Below are 22,548 nucleotides of genomic sequence, written 5' to 3'. Positions count from 1 at the left end.
AGGTACAATTTCCATAACATTTTTAAAAATATATTTAGAAAATATATTTATATAAAATATGAGCCACAAGGATATGGTACAAATTGAACACTTACAGTAACAGCCCAACAAATTAAATTAACTTGTTTCATGAGTGTATTTTGTTTTATTCTTTTTATAGTGTTGAGATTTTTAGAGAACCCGATGTGTCTCTTGGTATTAGTATTGTTGGTGGACAAACTGTTATAAAACGCCTGAAGAATGGAGAGGAGCTTAAAGGTATATTTATCAAACAAGTTTTAGAAGATAGTCCAGCAGGAAAAACAAACGCTCTTAAAACCGGAGATAAAATACTTGAGGTAAATGATATTAAAATTCTGCTTTTGTTTGAATGTACTATGAAATAGTAAAATAATCATTTAGCCAGAATGCCTGTCTTCATGTGATGGGGTATATGTGTGTACTATTGGTGTATTTTATTTAGATGCCTTAGTTTGTGTGTTGTTTGCATAATCGTATGAGATTCTAAAGTTAGAGTGGTAGCATATAAAACAATAAAACAAAAAGCCTCGATTGACTAAACAATTTCAAAATTTAACAAAATGAGGCCTGTGGTGAGCATCACGCTTTTCCTACAGTCTTTAACAAGCTCTGAATTGTATAAATGTGTGCAGGTGGGCTAGCCATGCCTGTCCCCCCAGAGTTCCCTGGAAGTGGATGGAAGGATGAATCCATTGTTCACATGTGGTAGGCTTTGTAGAGTGGAGTTTTAAGGGCACATCAAAGCACTGAGAATGTCCTGAGGTATGAATCTGATACATTCCTTTGCATAGATTTTATTGGATGACACCATATTGAATATCTTCAACCTGGGTATCTGCTTGAATATCTTCAACCTGGGTATCGGCTTATATATATGTATAGATAGCAAAACCAAATACTGATATAGTCACAATTCATTGACCTTATTTGGGTTTGTGTTGATAGTTCTACACAGTTTAATCACAAGTGTAGCCTTGCATTACCACCACCACAATCAAGAAACTCAACTGGCCCTAGCTGGTTGGCTTGGTGGATAAAGTGTCAGCCTGCGGACTGAAAGGTCCCAGATTCTATTTTAGTCAAGGGCACATGCCTGGGGTTGCAGACTCAGTCCCCAGCAGGGGGCAGCCGATCAATGATTCTCTCTCATCTTTAATGTTTCTGTCTCTTTCTTCCTCTCCCTTCCTCTCTAAAATCAATAAAAATATGAGAAAAAAAGAAACTCAACTGTGTCATTACCACAGGACTCCCTTGTGTTACTACCCTTCTATAGCCACTCCTCTCCCCATCCCTAGTTTCTGGCAACCACTAATCTGTTTCTCCATGTCTGTAATTTTGTTATTTCACAGTTGTCACATAAGTGGAATCATTCATTATATCTCTTTTTGAAATTGGCTTTTGTTCACTCAGTGTAATTTGGTTGAAGTTTACTCAGTTTACTGTCTATCAACTGTTCATTCCTTTATATGGCTGAGTAGTATTCCAGGATATACTACAGTTTAACCTTTCATCCATTGAAAGACATTTGGGTAGTTTCCAGTTCTTGGCTATTCTGAATAAAGCTCCTATAAACATTTGTATACAAGTTCCAGAGTGAAAATGAGTTTTTGTTTCTCTAGGATAAGTGCCCAAGAGTGCAATTGCTGGGTTGTCTGCTATGTTCAGTTTTAGACTTGAACTGTCAAGCTGTTTTCCAGAGTGGCTGTACCATTTTACATTTCCACCAACAATGTTTGTGTGATCCAAGTTCTTTGCATCCTCACCAACATTTGGTGTTGTCACTGTTTTTCACTTTAGCCATTCTGATAGGTATTTAGTGATATCTCATTATTTTCATTTCTGTTTCCCTAATGGCTAATGATTAATATTAAGAACTTTTCATGTGCTAATTGCCATCTGTATATTCTCTTCCTTGACATGTTTGTGCATGTCTTTTTTCTGTTTGCTAATTGGAATTTTCATTATTTCATTTTTTTAAATTTTGGTTTGTTTCCCCCCACCACCATCTTTCCCTGCTGTCAGTTGAAAATAAAGTATTCTCTCACTTGTCCATCATCACTTTTACACATACTAGTAAGAACCCACTGTTTTGTCTCAGATTTGATGATTTGTATTTCTTCAAACTCACTGTAGACTTGAAATGTTACACTTTAATATATAGCTTGTCAAGCATAGTCATTCGTTTACTTTTTTCCCTGAAAAGTATTACTTGCTTGTTTTGTTTTCTAAGTAAAGCATAATAATCACTTCTTTCTGTATTGAAACAATTGTATGAAGGATTTAGGTCCATATAAATAATTTTTTATACTAGGAAGTTTGAATTTAATATAATTTTTAGGAATGGCTATTCATCTGTGTTAATGGACACACTGTTGGGTAGATATTTTTCTGTTGTAATAGGACAGAGTTCCACTCCCCCCTGCCTAACTTCCCAACTTCAGTGATTCCCATTTAACTCTGTGGAAAAGGGAAACAAAGGCTGGTTGTGACTGGAAGATGAAATAATTCTCTTGTGCCTCTACTGCTCTCACTGTTGAATGCTTTGGGGATTAGGTTATTTATAAGAAGCTTCATCAAACTGTTGTGACAGCTTTTAAGCTTCACTTTAAATTTCTCCTCTATGTACAGTATTCATTTAATATTATTCCTATTCTTCCTCACTCAAATGAGAAGAGAGCTTTTACAGAGCATTAAAATCTTCCAATAGATGTCTGTTAGAATAAAAAGCCTTTTACTAGTAGACCTGCATGATGTGGCTCCAGCTGCCTCTCTGACCTCCCCTCTCTTCTTCTTCCCCATCTTTCACCATTCTTCGGACTCACCTGCCTTTAAATCCTTCTAACACACTAGGCTTCTGTCTCCTACCTGAGGGCCCTGGCTTCTCTGTCCCTCAGCTTCTAGGGTGCTCCCTTTTCTCCTTACTCTGCTCAGATTCAGCGACAGATCATCCTAATCACTCCCTTGCATACTCTTTCAACTCCTTTGATCCTCTTTTCTTTCCCTGAACTTGTACAACTCTGCTTACTTCAGGTCTCTAGCCTCACCAGAGAAAATAACTGCCATACTGTCTGGTGGAAATTCATGACCACTCCCTCAAGTGGGTCTTTAGTTCTGCCCTGCAATCTGTAATCTCTCCCCAGTTATTTTATTCTCCTACTTCCCTGGGTAACTATTTCAAACCTCCGGTACCTCCCCCTCAGCCTTAATCTCGCTGTATGGTCCTTGTTTCTTATTTCATTGACAAAATAGAAGCAGTCAAAAGGGAACTTCCCCTTGCTCCCACTGCATACAAATCTTTTGTCCTAACGGTATCTGTAACAACAAATGAACTATTTGTGCTTCTATCTAAAGCAGTGGTTCTCAACCTGTGGGTCGCGACCCCTTTGGCGGTCGAACGACCCTTTCATAGGGGTTGCCTAAGACCACCCTGCATATCAGATATTTACATTACGATTCATAACAGTAGCAACATTACAGTTATGAAGTAGCAGCGAAAATAATTTTATGGTTGGGTCACAACATGAGGAACTGTATTTAAAGGGCCAGAAGGTCGAGAACCACTGATCTAAAGCCAATCTCTAACTTGTGCAGAAGTCATTCCCTCTTCGCTATCCAAGGATTGGCCTCTACAGTGGTCACTTCTCTCTCTCATTCATTTTGCCTCTCTACTGCATCATTATTGCTGCAATAGCTCCCATCATAAAAACAAAAACCTGTCTTGATCCCACTTCCCTCTCCGCCCACATTCCTATTTCTTTAGTCCCCTTACGGCAAAGCCATATTCACAGATTGTCACTATCCACTGACCATAAGCCACCCCAACAATTACCAAGGCTTTGTTACATGATCAGTTTGAAAAATTGGTTCTATTAAATATGTTTGTTAAATAAAGGATGTCTTGGAGATTACGGGCATGTCCTCAAATTAGATTCTCTGAGATTTGTATAATAAGGAGCCATTTACCCTTACCCACATTTATTAAGCACAAAATATGCCTGAAGAGGGAACCTACAGATATTTTCATACTTATTTTTTTAACAGAATTTAAGAAATGTTCAACCGCTTAATTGTGATAGTGGACAATTTGCCTGAAGTAATCATTCTTCTCAGTGTGAGAGAAGATGCCAGAGAGATCCCCACCTTTTCCTTCCCCGACCCAGAACTATGTACTGTGTTAGTGACAGGGGTGACATTATAAGCTCAAAGGCTTAAGGTTCTGTTACTGACTAAGCTACTATTTTGAGTAATTACATTTAACCAGGGCTATTGTTATTATGATTTTTGTCTTGTTTACTTTTCTTGGAGGTAATACGGTACTTCTGTAAATGTGTTCCAGAACAGCAAAGCTTTTTATGGGCTAATCTTATTTTTTTCTGACTTTGGTTTACTAGTAATTCATTAGACTCTGGCAGCTCTCATAACTATATAATACACATGAACGTTGAATTGACCTATCCACGGTATCTACCACCTCTCTAATGCAAATAAATGCCTTCTGTGTTGTAGGTGTCTGGAGTGGATTTGCAGAATGCCTCACACAGTGAAGCAGTGGAGGCCATTAAGAATGCAGGAAACCCGGTGGTGTTCGTTGTTCAGAGCTTGTCATCCACTCCAAGAGTAAGCTTTTATGTTTTCAAAGAGTTTATAAATATTCTCTGTATCTGTAAACCAAGCTTTAGCCTCCAAGTATTTTTCCACATATTTCCATTTTTGCTATAGCCTAGAAAAAGCTTTGGCTTCATAAAAATTTAGTTATTCATTTCAGTTTCTCCATTGTTTTCTCCAGTTTTGACCTCCTAATTAAATTTGAGTCATTCCAGTGTGTACTGGTATAAGTGACAGTCTGTGGAAATAAACAGGCCTGTTTTCGATTTCTTGATTCCCTATTTACCAGCTTTGCTTAACTTGGAGGCAAGTTACTTGGTTTATAAAATACTTTGGACATAAAGAGGGTCAGGTATAAGAACATTCTAGTGATACCATCAAATGTTCTGTATATTTATTAAAGCATGTATACAGACATGCTGCCCGGCGGGCATTGCTCAGTGGTTGAGCGTCGACCTATGAACCAGGGGGTCATGGTTTGATTCCTGGTCAGGGCACATGCCCGAGTTGTGGGCTCCATCCCCAGTGTGGGACATGCAGGAGACAGCTGATCAATGATTTTCTCTCATCATTGATGTTTCTCTCCCTCTCCCTCTCCCTTGCTCTCTGCAATCAATAGAAATATATTTTAAAAAATACAAACATGTTGTATTGTAAATTCTGTTGGGATTCTGAATTCAAAATGGCTGTATTTAATCATAACATTTTTTTCTATAATAAGTCACTCTTTTGGTATAGAATTAAAACTCTGATATGCAGACGTCTGTGGCAGGATGAGTATTTTATATTGTAGTGCACAGCAGCAATGTCACCTTTAAGCTCTGTAACTAGACACAATGTTTATTTCTTTTTAACTTTATAATGGAAGGCAGCTGTTCAACACATAGTATCTGAACAGGAGGGAAGATGTCATATACTTTTTAAAATTTACATTCCAATATAGTATTGCAGTGCTTTTCAACCTTTTATATGTCAAGGAATATAGGAAATAATAATTGTATGTCAAACTGGACAAACAGATGCCCCAAAGGCCAGGACATCAATATCCTATTTCGACATACTTCTAACCTGCCTCCTTCAGCCTCACCCCACACTGGCGCATTGCGCTGCAGTTCAGCCCCTTTTGTCTTAGCACTGTGTTTCTGCACCATCAGGACTAGTTGAGAGAGATGAACTGAATAAAGCCTTCTGATTTTCATACCATTCGAAATTCAAGATTTTTTAATTTTTTTTTAATTTTTTTTTTTATTTTTATTTTTTTTTTAGGGAATCTACTTCTAAACTTTTATAATATCGAGAAAGTAGTTTACGCCATCACTTTTATTTCTGGAAACTGAGTTCAGTAGGAAAATTGGCATGATTATTTCTCACCAAATGATACTTCCAAAGAAACCATTTTGAACTAGAATGAGCCAATCAAATTATACATTTATGAGGCACTTGTGAATGCCCTGCCAAGAAAATGTTGAAAGCATTCACATAGGTTATAACGTCCACCTAAAAGTGCAGGCTTCTGTCCAGCCTTTGCTGGTGAGCTCAGGTGGATATTTTCTCCTGGATGACATAAACAGTACAATTTCTCTCAACTCCTCAAAAAAAAGAAAAAGAAAAGCTCTTCAGCATCGTGCCATGCTCAAGTCACTCATTCCCGCTTTTAACCCCTACATTGTGCATGTGGTTCATCAAGCATTGCACCCTCTGTGGTCCTAGCCAAGGGAGCATGTTCAAGTGATGGTGTTAGTTACTGTGCCCATGACTTGTTCCTTTTTTTTTTTTTTTTTTTTTAGCACAAAGTGATTCCTGTTGAATGAGCCAATGAAAGGGATCAAGGTTCACATTTTTACCAAATGGTGTTCTCTTTGGCTCACTCATTATTGCAAATAGTATTGATCATCACAGAAATAGGAAATATAGCCAAATGCGTTACCACTTTTTACCAGTTTGCATTTCTATGAGCCTTTCCCTCAAAGTCCCCAAAAGAAGTCATTTTCTAATGGCAGGCCCGATGTCTGTGCCGGTCACATGGAAATCTCATCAACACTGTGTGGTGTTCAACATTGTACTTTCATTTTCTTTGAGTTGTATTTTATTTTATTTTTTTACACTTGTGCCTTTAACAGATGCTTTACATGTATCAACAATATATTACCTTTTTAATTTAACCTTTTTCTCCTGAATTTCTCGAGTGTGTTTTCAGCATACTAGAAAGAAATGTATGTATCTATTCAGATTTACTTTGCAAATGCTTATTTGAGAGCAGAACCCATGATTTATACTGCATTCCTATATAGATAGTTTTTATGCCACGGTAATGTTTTCTCTACTTAATAACACAACTACATTTAACAGGGGCATTGTGTATTTTTTAAGTCTACCAGACCTGAGGCCCTGAACCTCACTGTCCCCTATACCTGGGCTCCTGAGCATTAAAGAGAAAAAACCAACATGATATAGAAAAATGTTAGTTACATGCAAACAAGTGGTTAGAATAAGATGGAACTTGGAGACATTGTAGAAAATAGGTCTACCTTTCATCTACCTTTCATTTAGCACCAATATTCCACCTTTGTGTGGAAATTACCTAAAAATCGGTACAGCGGTATGGTGGGGCAAACCCTGTTGGCTCTGTCTGATGTGGCTTAGTTGACTGGGTGTTGTCCCATGCACGAGGTTGCTGGTTTGATTCCCTGTCAGGGCACATGCCCAAGTTGCGGGCTCAGTCCCCATAAGGGGGTGTGCAGGAAGCAGCCAATGGACGTTCGCTCTCCCATTGACGTTTCTCTCTCTCCTGCTCCCTTCCTCTCTCTCTAAAAATCAATTGGAAAAAAATCTGAAGGAGAAAACAAACTTTTGAAATTGGGGTCATCCCTTCAGTTCATTAAATTTATTTTGTGTTGTTTTTTTCCCCCTATAGTCCATTTGTACTTCCTAATACCATTGTTTCATAATGGTGCCTATATTTTTTGACATATATTTTGCATATTAATCATATACAAATATATTTTTTACTTTCACAAGAAAGAGGCTCTCTTTTACTTTTCTTAAAAATATAGTCTTCTTGCCCTAGCTGGGTTGGCTCAGTGGATAGAGTGTTGGCTTGCGGACTAAAGGGTTCCAGGTTCGATTTCAGTCTCCAGGGCACATGCCCAGGTTGTAGGCTCGATCCCCAGTAGGGGCGTACAGGAGGCAGCCAATCAATGATTCTCTCTCATCATTGATGTTTCTATCTCTCCCTCTCTCTTCTTCTCTGAAATCAATAAAAATACATTTTTTTAAAATGTAGTCTTCTCAATAAGTCTCTTGTCTTCCACATTTTGCATGCTACATGTACAGAAATATAGTTTTCTGCTATTCGAAGAAGAGTGTAAACCTTATGAAGGGCAACTGACATTCTGTCTCATCCCAAAGCTCTGCCATTCAGCTTAAGCTGGTTTTTCCGTGGGAGGACGTAGGTCCAGTGTGGGCAGATATCCTGACTTGTCAGGGAGGCAAAGTGTTCTGTTTTGTTTTAAGATTCTTTAGGACAAGAAACATATGCTTATAGATCTAGCATTTTTTGAACTCTTATTTAGGTTGTTGTGTGTATTAAATAGAGAAATAAATATTAAGCACTAGCACGGCATCTATTCACGTAGGAAGCACTGAATTTATGGTGATGTATCATCTCATTTTTTACTTAAGTGAAACATTTCTGAGACTTTTTTTATATATTCCAAAATTAATTTCTGTAGAAATAGCCTAGGGTGAGGATTAACAGAAAAACACACAAAACAAACACACACAAAAAGTGAAAAAAAATTAACCCTAAATTGCATTTAGAAAGAAACTTTTTCTTTTTTATTATTATTATTATCCCTAGATAGGTAGTTTCTTTAAATTTGTGAGAAAGGAGATCTGTTTTTTTCTTTTAATTTTTATGTTTGTCATCAGATTTTTATGCCAAGATTATTTGTATTTGCCATTTGAGGAGCCTTAATAAAAAAAAAAAAACACTAAAATTTTTATATTTTCCTAAGGTGTTTCAATAGTTTTATAAAAAGTAATCTATGCGATAAATCACACTAAATTCTTATTGGGCTTTTATTCCGTGATGTAAATAAAGATTTGAAATTCATTTTTATGCTAATAGTAATAGTGAAATATTTATTGACTGTGCGCAATTGTGCTAGATAACATACTTGAACTGGGGTACAATGATGAGTAAGGTAAATCTATCCAATAAAAGATACATCCTATGTTCTAGGAATTAACTCAGGTCACCTCTTATACTGAATTTTGCAAAATGCGATTTTTGGACAGAAGTCAGTATCATGACTTTCCTTTTAGCCTTTTTCATCCTCACTTTCTGGTCCCATACACACAAGCTTGTGGATCACACACACCCCTTGATCACACACACACACACACACACACACACACACACACCCCACAATTTAAGATTTATATTGCTTATCAGATTTTCCAGGTTGTATTGTTTGCCTTGAATTGCGCTTCTCATGTCTTTACATTGTAGGTGAAGTCAAAGAATTCATTAACTTTTTGAACTGTTTTTTTAAAACTACGTAAATAAATGTAATGATTGTGTCATTTAAATGTTTTCCTTCTCCCCTCTCCTTTTTTTCTTGGTGGTAGGCCATTCCTGGTGTGCATAACAAGGCCAACAAAATTGCTAATAACCAGAACCAAGGCACCCAAGAAAAAAAAGAAAAGGTAAGTTGAACCTCTCAAGCTTTTAAAAGATGTTTTTTTATTTCTTTTTGCCTATTTGAGCTACAGTTAATCAGAATGTTATTTTGATGAGTATCTGGGTAGCAGTACTATATTTAGAATATTTCCTTTCTGTGAACATAACTGGCCAGGATGAAGTCCAGACACCTAGTGGAGCATAGGTGTAAAATGTTATAAAGCACCCCTCAGCCATTGTCATCTTTATCTCTCTTCTCTACTCAGCTGGGCGAGTTGTCTGTTTATTCCCAGAAAATGCCTTGCACACCTGAGAGTTTGTGAGACTTTGACCTTGGTGTTCTCTCAGCCTGGAAGTTCATTTCCCACTTTGGTCTTTCTTTTTATCCTCCAAGGAGCAGGTCAAAGGTCATCTGTACTGAGAAAACATTCATTACCATCCAGCAGAATTAGTCATCCATTCCTGTTTTCCCACCTCTATTCTAGTAGAATGAGTTATTCTAAAATTTATTTTAGGATATAATGTCAAGGAGCAATGAATTTTCTTTTTTTCCATAAGGATAACTGATTATCCCATTCTTTAAAAATAGGCCCTTCTTCATCCATGGATATACAAGACAACCTCTGTCCTATCAGGTTATCAGGGGCAGTCTGTTTCTGAGCTTTCTCCTTGTCTCTCCAAGCACAAATGCTGCACTACCAAATTATAAGCCTAATAATAAATCTTGCAGTCTAAGAGAATGATTTTCTTCACATATTTTTTCTTCTTTAGAAGTGTTTTATCTATTCATGTCCTTTTTCTTTTCTAGACAAATTTTAGAATTGGCTTGTTAAATACCACCAAAATAGCTCTTGGGTGATTTTGGTTGGAATTGTGTCAAACCTATAGCTTAATCTGGAAAGATACCTCCTTATAATATTGAGCCTTCTAACCATTAACATGGCATATCTTTTATATACCATTTTAGAACTTATTAAATTTTTATTTTATTTCTTTCAATTTTTATAATTTTCTTCAGCAAGGTATTGTAATTTTTTATTTATTCCTAGACATCCTTATATATTTTTAAATTGTATTTTCTGTTTGTTACTAGTGTGTAGACATGAAATTGATTTTTATATATTTATTTGACATCTTGTAATATTATCCTCTTATTCTTTTTTTTTTTAAATATATTTTATTGATTTTTTACAGAGAGGAAGGGAGAGAGATAGAGAGTTAGAAACATCGATGAGAGAGAAACATCCATCAGCTGCCTCCTGCACATCTCCTACTGGGGATGTGCCCGCAACCCAGGTACATGCCCTTGACCGGAATCGAACCTGGGACCTTTCAGTCCGCAGGCCGATGCTCTATCCACTGAGCCAAACCGGTTTCGGCCTCTTATTCTTTTATAATATAAAATCTAGTGTAGAACACTGCAAAAACCAAAATGCTAAAAAAAAAAGATTACCATCTTTCATAAACCCACTACCTAATGATAAACTTATTAAATATTTCATGTAGAGCCTTCTGGTGTCTTTGCGTGTGTGCTCTATATGTATGTATGAGGTATTTTTATTAAGAATCTCAAATTTTAAAGAATTTTTTAAAAAGAATCTCAAATTTTAATACTATGTCTATAGATTTTTATTTCTGGATTTTTGATATAGCTAATAATAACTGCTTTGATAAAGGCAGTTTTATTTTTTCTATACGAATATTTCTTTTTCTTATTTTATTATATCTGCTAAGATCTCTAATATGTTTAATATAAGTACTGATAGCTAACATTCTTATCATTTTCCTCCTGATATTTAAGAAAATGCTTTTAATGTTCCATCATTCAATATGATGTGTGCTGTAAATTTTTGTAGCTAACCTTTAAGGTTAAGGGTATATTCTCTTTTATTCTTATTTTGCCAAGACTTTTTATAATGAATTGCATTGGCATTGAATTTTTTTAAATTATTGTATTCACTGAAATAATTGTGTGTATAAATTTTTTTTCTCCTGAATCCCTTACTGTGGTAAATAATCCACATTAATAGATTTTTGTTCTGTTGAACCAATCTTGAATTCTTGTCTTACACCTAATTTCATCATGATCCTTTTTGCCCATTGCTAATATTTCTTTTACGGTTTTGCATCAGTGGTCATGAATGAGATCAGCCTGGAATTTTCCCCTTATGTACTATTCTATCTGGTGTTGGTTATATGAGCCTATTAAAATAAATAATGAACAGTCAGAATATTTCTCTTTTTGTCTTTTTCTTTGTTTTAGTTCTCTGAAAGTTTATATAAAATGGTAATTATCTATTCCTTAAATGTTTGGTCAAACTAGCCTGCAAAGCCATTGAGGTCCTGTGTTTTCTATGTGGGAAAAATCTAAAATATGGATTCAGTTCTTTAATAATTATTGAACTATTCAGATTTTCTATTTCTTTTAATCTTTTTTATTGATTTCAGAAAGGAAGGGAGAGAGGGAGAGAGAGAGAGAGAGAGAGAGAGAGAGAGAGAGAGAGAGAGAGAGAGAAAGAGAGAGACATCAATGATGAGAAAGAATCATTGATCGGCTGCCTCCTGCATGCCCACATTAGGGATCGAGCCCGTAAACTGGGCATGTTCCCCTACCGGGAATTGAACTGTGACCTCCTGGTTCATAGGTTGATGCTCAACCACTGAGCCACACAGTCTAGGCCAGCCGTGGGCAAACTACGGCCCATTTGAAATGAATAAAACTAAAAAAAAAAAAAAGACCGTACCCTTTTATGTAATGATGTTTACTTTGAATTTATATTAGTTCACACAAACACTCCATCCATGCTTTGGTTCCGGCCCTCCGGTCCAGTTTAAGAACCCATTGTGACCCTCGAGTCAAAAAGTTTGCCCACCCCTGCCTGGTCTAGGCTCTATTTCTTTTAGAGTCAGTTTTGGTTACTGGCTCTTTTCTAGGAATGTAATAACACCTTTTTACATTTGTTGGCATAAAGTTGTTCAGGCATTCTTTTCATTTGTATCATCTATCCTCTCCATAGTAGTTGGTTTTTCTTTCTTAAGTATAGTTTATTATTTTACATTTCTTTCTTAATTAGTCATGAAGTTTTTTTTAATATATTTTTTATTGATTAAGATATTGCATATGTGTCCTTATCCCCACGTTACCCCCTACCTCCCCCCCCCGCTCATGCCCTTAACCCCCACCCCCACCCCCCCCACCCCACCCCCCCCCCCGTTGTCTGTGTCCATTGGTTAGGCCTATATGCTTGCATATAAGTCCTTTGGTTGATCTTTTCCCCTTACCCCCACCCTCCCCTACCTTCCCTCCAAGGCCCGACAGTCCAATCAATGCCTCTCCGTCTCTGGATCAGTCCTTGTTCATCAGTTTATGTTGTTCATTATATTCCACAAATGAGTGAGATCATGTGGTCTTTATCCTTCTCTGACTGGCTTATTTCACTTAGCATAATGCTCTCCAGTTCCATCCATGCTGTGGCAAATGGTAAGAGTTCCTTTTTCTTCTTCCTCTTCTTAAAGAATACCTTTCAGCATTTCATATGATTCTGGTTTGGTGGTAATTAACTCCTTTAGCTTTTTCTTATCTGTGAAACTCTTTATCTGACCTTCCATTCTGAATGATAGCTTTGCTGGATAAAGTAATCTTGGTTGTAGGTTCTTGCTATTCATCACTTTGTGAATATTTCTTGCCACTCTCTTCTGGCCTGCATGGTTTCTGTTGAGAAATCAGCTGACAGTCGTATGGGTATTCCCTTGTAGGTAACTGAGTTTCTTTCTCTTGCTGCTTTTAAGATTCTCTCTTTGTCTTTTGCTCTTGGCATTTTAATTATGATGTGTCTTTGTGTGGTCCTCTTTGGATTCCTTCTGTTTGGGGTTCTCTGTGCTTCCTGGACTTGTAAGTCTATTTCTTTCACCAGGTAGAGGAAGTTTTCTGTCATTATTTCTTCAAATAGGTTTTCAATATCTTGCCCTCTCTCTTCTTCTGGTATCCCTATAATTCTGATGTTGGTACGCTTGAAGTTATCCCAGAGGCTCCTTACACTATCTTCATATTTTTGGAATCTTTTTTCTTTTTTCTTTTTCAGTTGGGTATTTTTTGTTTCTTTGTATTTCATATCTTTGACTTGATTCTTGGGATCCTCTTGTCTGCTGTTGGATCTCTGTATATTATTCTTTATTTCAGTCAGTGTATGCTTAATTTCTAGTTGGTCCTTTTTCATATCCTCGAGGGTCTCCCTAGATTTCTTGAGGGTCTCACTAAAGTTATCGGCGGTTTCCATAAAATTCTTGATAAACCTTATAAACGTGGTTTTGAACTCTATATCCAGTCATTTGCTTTCCTCCATTTCTGTCATTTGTGACCTGTTTCTTTGTCTCCACATTTTTTATGCTTCCCTGTGTTGGTAGAGTGGTTTTGTGTGCTAGGTGTCCTGTAGGGGCCAGTGGCTCAGCCTCCCCTGTTACCTGAGGTGGACACTCTTGGTGCACCCCCTTGTGGGCTTTGTGCACAGTCTTGTTGTAGTTATGCCTTGATTGTTGTAGGATCACTGGGAGGAATTGACCTCCAGGCCAGTTGGCAGTGAGAATCGGCTGTGTCTGCAGTGGGAGAACTTCTGTGCTGAAGACACCCTTCTGGGGCAAGACTTGCTTCAGTGGGGCTTTGGTGCTCACTGAGTCTGCCCCCTGAGTGTGTCCCTTATGGATCTGAGGAGTTGTAATCCGGATGGTCCCCCTCTGACCACTGGGTACACTGGCTCTTGGATGTTACCCAGCAGGAGCTATGAAGAGAACTGCAGATTCCCCTTCCTTTTTTGGAGTTTGGAGGTGCCCTGATGAGGCCCAGCTGTGAAGTAATGCAAGCTGCTGTGGGGCCTTGGGCCTTCTCTTGGAAATTCTGGGTCTGTGGCCCAGCTGCAGTTTGTTAGGTAATTTTCAGGTTGCAAAGGGCCAGGGCATTCATATGCAAAAGCCTCTGCCAAAGCCTGGTTGGGACGGGGTCTCAGGGAATCAAAGGGCGGAGCAAGGAACTATGGTGGATTCTCAGCCCTGCGCTAAGGGGCCTCACACGTCTCAGTGTCCTGATAATTTAATTGCTGCAAGCACCTCTGAGGGAAAGCCGCCCTCGAGTTCTGAGTTCTGCCCGCTTCCAGACAGTCCAGTTTCTCCCCGTATGAGTCCTGGGTCCCCAGAGACTTCCCAGAACCAGAGTTCAGAGCAGTCGGGAGCTTGTGACTCCCTCCCGATTCAAAAAGACAGTCGCGTCCTCAGGTACCAGCCCCTTTCCGCGCACTCTGGGACCTCCGTACCTTTGCACTTTACTTCCGCAGCTCCTGACCCTCAATGTGCTTTTCTCTTTCCTTCTAGTTGTAGAATTTCCACTCCGCCAGCCTTCCTGTAAGTTCTGGATGATGTCCATTTTGTCTTTTTATTGTGTTTTGAAGTTGTTGTAGGAGGCAGCAATTTCAGTGTTTCCCTATGCTGCCATCTTCGTTTCTCCGTTATTTTCTATTTAATTATTCTTTTTGAAGTATTACCTTTTGAACTATGTTAGTCTTCTCTGTTGTATCTTTATTCTGCTTAATTAATTTTGTTTTCATCTTTATATTGCCTTATTTCTTTGTTAGCATTTGTTTTCCTCTTTTCCTGCTAATAATCTTTAGCTAGCTATAGAGTTTGTTAATTTTTAGCCATTCTTTTTTAAAATAATAATTTATTTTTCCTTCTAAGTACCTCTTCACCTGCATCCCAAAATTTTATTTTGAATTTCTCTTGTTCAGTACTAAGTTTTTTTAAGCTCTCAACATGATTTCTTTATTACCTGTTTATTTATAAATGTATGTTTGAATTTCTATTGGAATATATATAATTTCAGGGGGAAAAAACCATATAAAATTATGCAAAATGGACAGGTTCTAGGTATTGACTTAACTCATTAATGAGGGAACTAAACAGGATGATTAGCCTTGTTCAGAGAGAATTGGAAGAGGGAAGTATTTATAGTTGCTGAAAGAGAATGCTTACATAAGACTCAAATTTAGATACAATGCTGGTTAATGTCTTACAGGGCAATAAAACTGTAACCTTTGGAATTATACTTTCTACAGGACTAAAATAATTTGCATCTCTACCAGGCAAAATTAATATGCAATGCTATTGGACATGAACCAGAAAAATGCAGCTTTTTCTATAAAAATTAATATTGTCAGGGAACCTAAACAGATTGAGTGATAACCAGTTATTTACTCAGATTTTTAAAAAGCCTACTTTGTACCAGGAACTATTCTCAGAGCTGAGGATGCCACACTCTGTTGCCCTCATGGAGATTATATTCATGTGGCCTCCTAGTACATACCCAGCTCCAGCCTTCATTGCTAAGGGGAGAGCCAACCCTGCCTACACCTTTGTCTCATGTGCAGTAGAAAGATGCCCCAGGTATCTGGCAACCCACATTCAAACTAGAGGAAATCCAAGACATGCATATCCTATATTCTTCTCCAGAGTGCTGGTCGAGTTAATTAAATAATCAGTTGTGTAAACAGTTCCCTCTTAAATATAAAAAAGTGCTATTAAAGATTTATATCTTTTAATATTTTAAAAGCTGGCTGTCCTTGTTCTGACTATTGTCTTTGACCTAGAATGATCTGGTTCTGAGGAAAAGGTTTTACGGAAAAAAAACATTTGCTATTTTTACTGTTCACTTAACTCTTAATATTTTTCAGCAAAAATTAAAGAGGCACTGTGATCAATTTATGTGTATATATATTTTTTAATCCTCACCCGAGGATATTTTTTCCATTGATCTTTAGTGAGAGAGTGGAAGGGAAGGAGAAGGGGAGTGGAGGGGAGGAGAGGAGAGAGAGAAGAGAAGAAAAGAGAGACATCGATGTGAGAGAGATGCATCAACTAGTTGACTCCCACATGTGCCCTGACTGGGGTTAGGGATCAAACCTGCAACCGATGTATGTGTCTTTGACCAGGAATCAAACCTGAGATTCTTTGGTCCACGGGTTAAAGCTCTAACCACTGAGCAAAACAAGCCGGGTCAAATTTGTGTATTCTTTTGCTACTTAATAAGCATTTTGTATTTGGCATCTACCTTCATCATTCTTGAATTTTATCAATTTTTGGATTTTCTACATAGATATGCAGTATTGCTTTTGTTAGACACTATTTAAATAAAGTCAGGTATGTGTTTTCCTTTATGGATCCCAAATAGTGTTCTCTGTTTTGGAGGAACTTATTACATGCCTGCTTTCTGTAATGGCCAGTTCATTGTCCATTTACTGAAGTATATCCTGCCATTAGTGGTTTTATCATATAAATCATAATTGAATGTACTTTGTTGAAATCCTGTAGCAAAACAAATTTTAATCCAATTGTTTTGGAATCTGTGGAGTGTTCGGATCTCTCTGCTCCTATTCTTTAGCAGCTTGGCTCTCTATAAATTTTGGCATGTTTTATTTTTCCCAGCGTTCCAGAAAATGTCTACGTTCTCTGAAGGTAATCTGACCACAGAGTTTTCTTTTGCTTTAATTTGAACAAAATATTGATGTGTTGTATCATTCAGCATGTAAATTTAAAAAATACTTAGACATACAAAATGTATTCATCATAAAGATTTCTTTCTTTTTTTATACTTTGAAATGTGTTAACTATCTACAAATTATAAATGAATAACTTTTCAGTGAGCAAATTTTGGTATTTCAAGTATGTTTTTAAGAATGAAATCTATCTTTTACAATGGAATGAAATAGTGTAAATAATTGTAGAAATAATGTAGTGAATATTTTTTTGCATTTAATTTTGAAATGTCTTTCAATTGAGTTACTTGGTTTAATCACAAAGACAAGCTTTATAGCATAAAGAAAACATATGTAATTGGCTTTCTTACTGGGAAAAGGTATACATTCTTCTGGGCAGATCTACAGCCTTAAAAGCTGTGCTTTTGACTTCCTGTTCTCTTTATTGGTGTGTTTACATCACAGAGTCACTTTTACATAATACCATAAGTAGGAGAAAATAAATTACATTTGTTTTATAATCTTCCTGATATAACTGAAGTTGGATACATATTATCTTTTTATCCTATTTGCCATTGAAGAAGAGGATTGTTCAAAGGCCATTTACCCTTCTCTCAAATTTTGCATCTTCAGAGGCAAGGAACTGCTCCGCCTCCGATGAAATTGCCGCCTCCTTATAAAGCTCCGTCTGAGGACAGTGATGACAATGAAGAGGAATGTGCACTTACCAACAGTGAGTTCCTTTCCATTATTCGAAGTGGGTGTAGAACTTGTTAAATTGTGCTTTAATGACTGCTGTAAATTATCAAATGCAGTGCTGTTGGTACTTAGGAAATGTGCGTGAATATATCATACTAAACTTAACTTTTTGTGACTTTTCCTAAGCTTTCCTCTTTGACAGTAATATAATATTAGAGTGAATACCACACTGTTTTACCTGCATTTCATCCTGCGCTTACTATTTGGTTGTGAATACAATAATGCTAAGAAGTCCTTGAAATTGCATTTGGCCCACAATAACAGGAATTGGATGTCAGTTCTTGATTACTTACCCTACTCAGTGGATGGTGATGTTGCTAATACAAAATTCCAGAAGGCCTACTAAGTCATACTTTCTCCTTTAGAATTCCTTTCATGGTTTTCTGTTACATTAGCTGTATCATATATACATATCTTTATTTAAAAGAATTTGCATTTCTTTTATGCATGTAAAGTATATGTAGTTAGATCTGATTGCTGTTTTATAAGGAATTTCTTTTGGGGGCGATGAAAAGAAATATTATGTATATCTTTCTTTAAAAATATTTTTTATATACAGAAGGGGACTTTGATAGAGAAATCGAAAGAGTGGCACTTCTGATATGTGAACTTCAGAGGCAAGGAACTGCTCCGCCTCCAATGAAAGTGCCCTTGTCTATGAAAATAATGGGACCCACATCACAGGGTTTTGATGAGGGTTAGAATAAGACGATAAGGCTTTTAGCCTGACATATAGTGAATCTTCAACAAGTATTATAGCTCTTATTATTGTTAATAATAATTATTATTAAGTTAGCTCTATATTTTTCTAACTATAATAAATGTTTAAATAAAAGTATAAATACAAGTTTATAATAATTTAGGTGACTTTATAAAAGCTTGGCTCCTATTTTGTGATTTTACAGAGTCTTTTCTCATACATTATTTTCTTCATTCAACAAATCTTTGTTGAAAGCCAACTGCTTTTTACTAATAGTGTTAATGAAGTAAGTCTGCTATGAAATGAATAACATAGCTCCCTTTATCTTGGTGGGGTCACCGGCCTGGAAAGGAGGATACAAGGCATGGGAACAAATTTTGATAAATGTACTATAGTGCCTTGGTTTTCAGCCTCTTTTGGAGAACTGCATATAATGGAAACGATTGATACGTGTGTGCACATATGTAATAAAATCCCTTGTTTGGATATAGATACTAGGACAGCCAGAGCAGAGTGGAGATAGCTTGTTGATTATTCATAGTTTCTGCGATGCTAGGGTGCCCATAGTTGCATAGTTGTTAGGAAACTTGGTTTGGGCATGTGACTAAGATTACATTCTAATACTAGTTCTACTACTTACTTGTGAATTCATGGACAAGTTACTTAACCTTTTCCTGGATCATACTTTCTTATCCATAAGGGGAGGAAGGGGGGGGGGGTATCTTATTATAACTTGCCTTATAGGATTTTTATGAGAATTAGAGGGGGGAAAACATTTGAAGAGCTTAGGATAGGGATTGTGATAACTAGTAAACACTCAGATTTTTATGTGCCAAACCTTCACATGTATTAATAGGTCAGTTAACATAATAACTTTGTGAGGTCTCTAATTACACAAATAAAGAAACTGAAGCTCAGAGAATTAAGGAGTATGTCCAAACTTTAAAAAGCTAGTAAATGGAGTGTACACCCAGGTACTCAGACTCCAGAACCTGTCCTATCATCTACATTTCCCATTACTTAAAACCCATTAGTATGGCAGAAATAGGTACAAAATGATTGGAGGTTATCTAGTCAGTAGTACTTTGATGCCATAAAATAGGCAGAGCACAGTACTCACCTGAAGTTCAAAGATCATGGGTACATCTGTATTTGCACATATGCACACAGTCATGACATTAGTGGGGTTCAGGAAGAACATCAGTTTTCACTCGTCACAGATCCACCATTTCTCCCAACTCCCAGCAGCCCCGCCCTGCTGAGCTCAGGATGCCAGCAGAATCCGGGACAGACTGGGAACCATTTTTTCCTCATAGACACAACCCGTGCAGAGCTCTTCCTTCACATGGACAAACTTGGTCTGTTTGGGCAAGATAAACCGTTGGCCTCATGCTGATGACTCCCTGAGACCCAGCCCCACCACAAAGGCCTGTGGACAGCAGGGGGGCAGGGGTGGAGGGTAGCAGCTAGACTTGGCAAACCCCAGGACTTTTGCTGAGTGGCCTCAGACCCAGCACTGGCATCAAGTTTGAACCTGTATCAGTCTGGCGAACACCACTTGCCCTTGGAGACTCACTGAGAACCTACCTCATGCAGCTCCAGTGCTGCCAGAGGCTCCTTCAGTGACTGAGCCTAGAAGCAGCCGGCAGGTGGAGGCACATCTCGGGTGCCTTGGGCCTCTGGCTGATCTGCCCGCAGGCTCGGTGCTGGTGGAAGCCAGCCTTGATGTGCAGCTTGGTCCTTCCCACACACACCCAGACCCAGCAGAGGCAGCCGCAAACTGTGGATCACTTCATAGCTCCAAACAGGTTGCTCAGGACCAGTCACAGTCAGAGTCTGACACTGACCTGCACCAGAGTCCCTCCCAAGAGGCCCCAGAACTAACACACCCAGTTGTCCAGACAACATCAGAGCAGGATCCAATTAGCTTCACAAGTGGCATATTCAAAGGGTCTTCTCAGCAGGCAACAGACCCTCTTGAAGTGAACTCCACTTCGTGTGGTCAGCACCTACATTGCAGCTTGTGCACTATGGTTGAGGCCAATCCTGAGGGTCAGCCCCATGCACAAATGGACCAATAGCAATCAAGACTCAGTTACAACAGGAGGGACCCCAGAACCCACACAAGGGACATTCCTAGAGCACCCAGCTCAGGTGATCAAGGAGACTGTGCCACTGAGTCCCACAGGACACCTACTGTATACGGCCATCTTACCAAAACTGGGAGATATAGCAGATCTACCTAATATATAGAAACAAACAAAAAAAGACAGCCAAAATGGGGAGACAAAGAAACATGCCCCAAATGAAAGAACAGGAGAAATCTCCAGAAAAAGAGCTAATGAAATGGAGGCAAGCAATTTACCAGGTATAGAGTTCAAAAAAATGGTTATAAGAATGCTCAAGAACTTAGTGAGAACTACAAGGAACTTAGTGAGAACTACATGAAGAGAACATAAAAAAGAACCAGTCAGAAATGAAGAATACAATATCTGAATTGAGGAATACACTTGAAGGAATAAACAGTGGTTTAGATGAAACAGAGGACTGAATCAATGACTTGGAAGACAAGGGAGCAGAACACATCCAATCAGACCAGCAAAACGAAAAAAAAATTATTTAATTTTTAGTTACAGTTTGCATTTAATATTATTTTGTATTAGTTTCAGGTGTATAGCACAACAGTTAGAAAATTATATACTTGACAAAATGCAACTCTTTCTTGATCAGCCAGTGCGTTGCAACTTGCAGGATGAAAACACGAATTGCTGGTTCTCACTCCATTTCTGATTCCTTACATCTGGAAGGGCCTAATAATTCACAAATGGTACAGTTGTCAGTCTCAAAAATTTTAAATCTTTGTCAGTAATAAGTAAGGCTATATGTGAATTGCACATATGAAAAAATTTTCTGGTCAGTATTATCTACTTAAGAAATATGATAACAATTTCCTAATAGCAATAAGAAAAACTAGAAAATATCTAGGAATAATACAATTAGAAATGTAAAGCTCATGGCAGTGATCCATAATTATGTTAGTCATTCACTCTTTGACAATGTGATGAAAGCTATAAATCCACTCCCAGAAAAATGTCTGCAGATATATGGAGACATTGTCACCCATGTGCATGCACACATACACACATACACACACACACCATTTTAAATAGAAATAGGCATCATTTTGCCTATTTAGTGGTATTCTTGAAGCTCATTTAAGAATTCGTGGGCTGCAGGTTAACAATCCCTGTAGTTAACTATGGAACTTTATTAAAGAAGATTAGAGGGTGGCGGGGGGTGGGGGAGTGGGGAGGGGGAGTAGAGATATATTATTTTCCTGTTTGGAATACTCAGTATATTTTAGATTTTAATTATTTCTAAATTAGTCTATAAGTTTAAGGTAATTTGAATCCAAATCCGAAGTGTGTATAGAGCTTTAAAAATATATGACAGTTTCATTGAAAATTGAGTTGGAAATGAAATGCTAGACAGCTTTGGAAAGTGTCCCCTAGTATCTGAATATATTCTAGAGTGGTGGTTTTCAGACTCAATTTGGAGCTTTTAGAAATGACTTGGAAGTGTTTCGGATTGTCGAAATCAGCTTTTCTCAACTGTGGCACTGTTGCCATTCTTACCAGATAATTCTTTGGCAGGGGGTGGGAAGGAGCTTGTCCTTTACATGGAAGGATGTTAAACAGCATCCAAGGTCTCTACCCACTGGGTACCACTACTACTCTCTTTCCCACCCCAGTGGTGACAGCCAAGAATGTCTCTACATATTGCCAGGTGTCCCCTGGTCTAAATGGATGGGGGTTTCTACTGTCATTTATTAGTTGGGGTGCCTACTGCACTGTATTGTATAGGATAGTCCCATATAATGAAGACTTATCCTGCCCAGAGTACCAGTAACCCTTGTGATTAGAAACATTGTTTAAAACTGTGGTAATTAAATCACTTAGTTTTGCATTAAAAATTGTCTAGAAATAGACCGGGGTGTCTATTTAGAATTTAGAACATAAAAAAGTTCTTTTTTAAAATAGTAGATAGCGTTTAGATTAATCAGTAAATGATGGGATACGTAATTATTTGAGAAAAAATGTAGAGATCTTCACTTCTCACCAAAATTACATACTAATTCTAAAAGAATCATGTGCTATAAGATTATTAAAATATAATTTTGGTACAGGGAAAGGCCTTTCATATTATTATAAAAGTAAATAATCATGTTTTTTATATAAACATTTAAAATATTGTGTATATAC

General features: G+C 37.5%; 1 protein-coding gene across 1 annotated transcript in view; it reads left to right on the top strand.

Annotated features, from left to right (window-relative positions):
• Positions 1–22,548, top strand: part of PATJ (PATJ crumbs cell polarity complex component) — a 304,927-nt gene that overhangs the window by 129,650 nt on the left and 152,729 nt on the right. The window contains exons 24-27 of the mRNA XM_081087464.1: positions 161–338; positions 4,528–4,638; positions 9,259–9,336; positions 17,461–17,560. Coding sequence (XP_080943590.1) covers positions 161–338; positions 4,528–4,638; positions 9,259–9,336; positions 17,461–17,560 — 467 coding nt within the window. The remainder of the gene's footprint in view (positions 1–160; positions 339–4,527; positions 4,639–9,258; positions 9,337–17,460; positions 17,561–22,548) is intronic.

This window comes from Myotis nattereri (assembly GCF_964212035.1).
Source record: "Myotis nattereri genome assembly, chromosome: 3".
NCBI lineage: Eukaryota > Metazoa > Chordata > Mammalia > Chiroptera > Vespertilionidae > Myotis > Myotis nattereri.
This window is presented reverse-complemented; position numbering and strand designations above follow the sequence as displayed.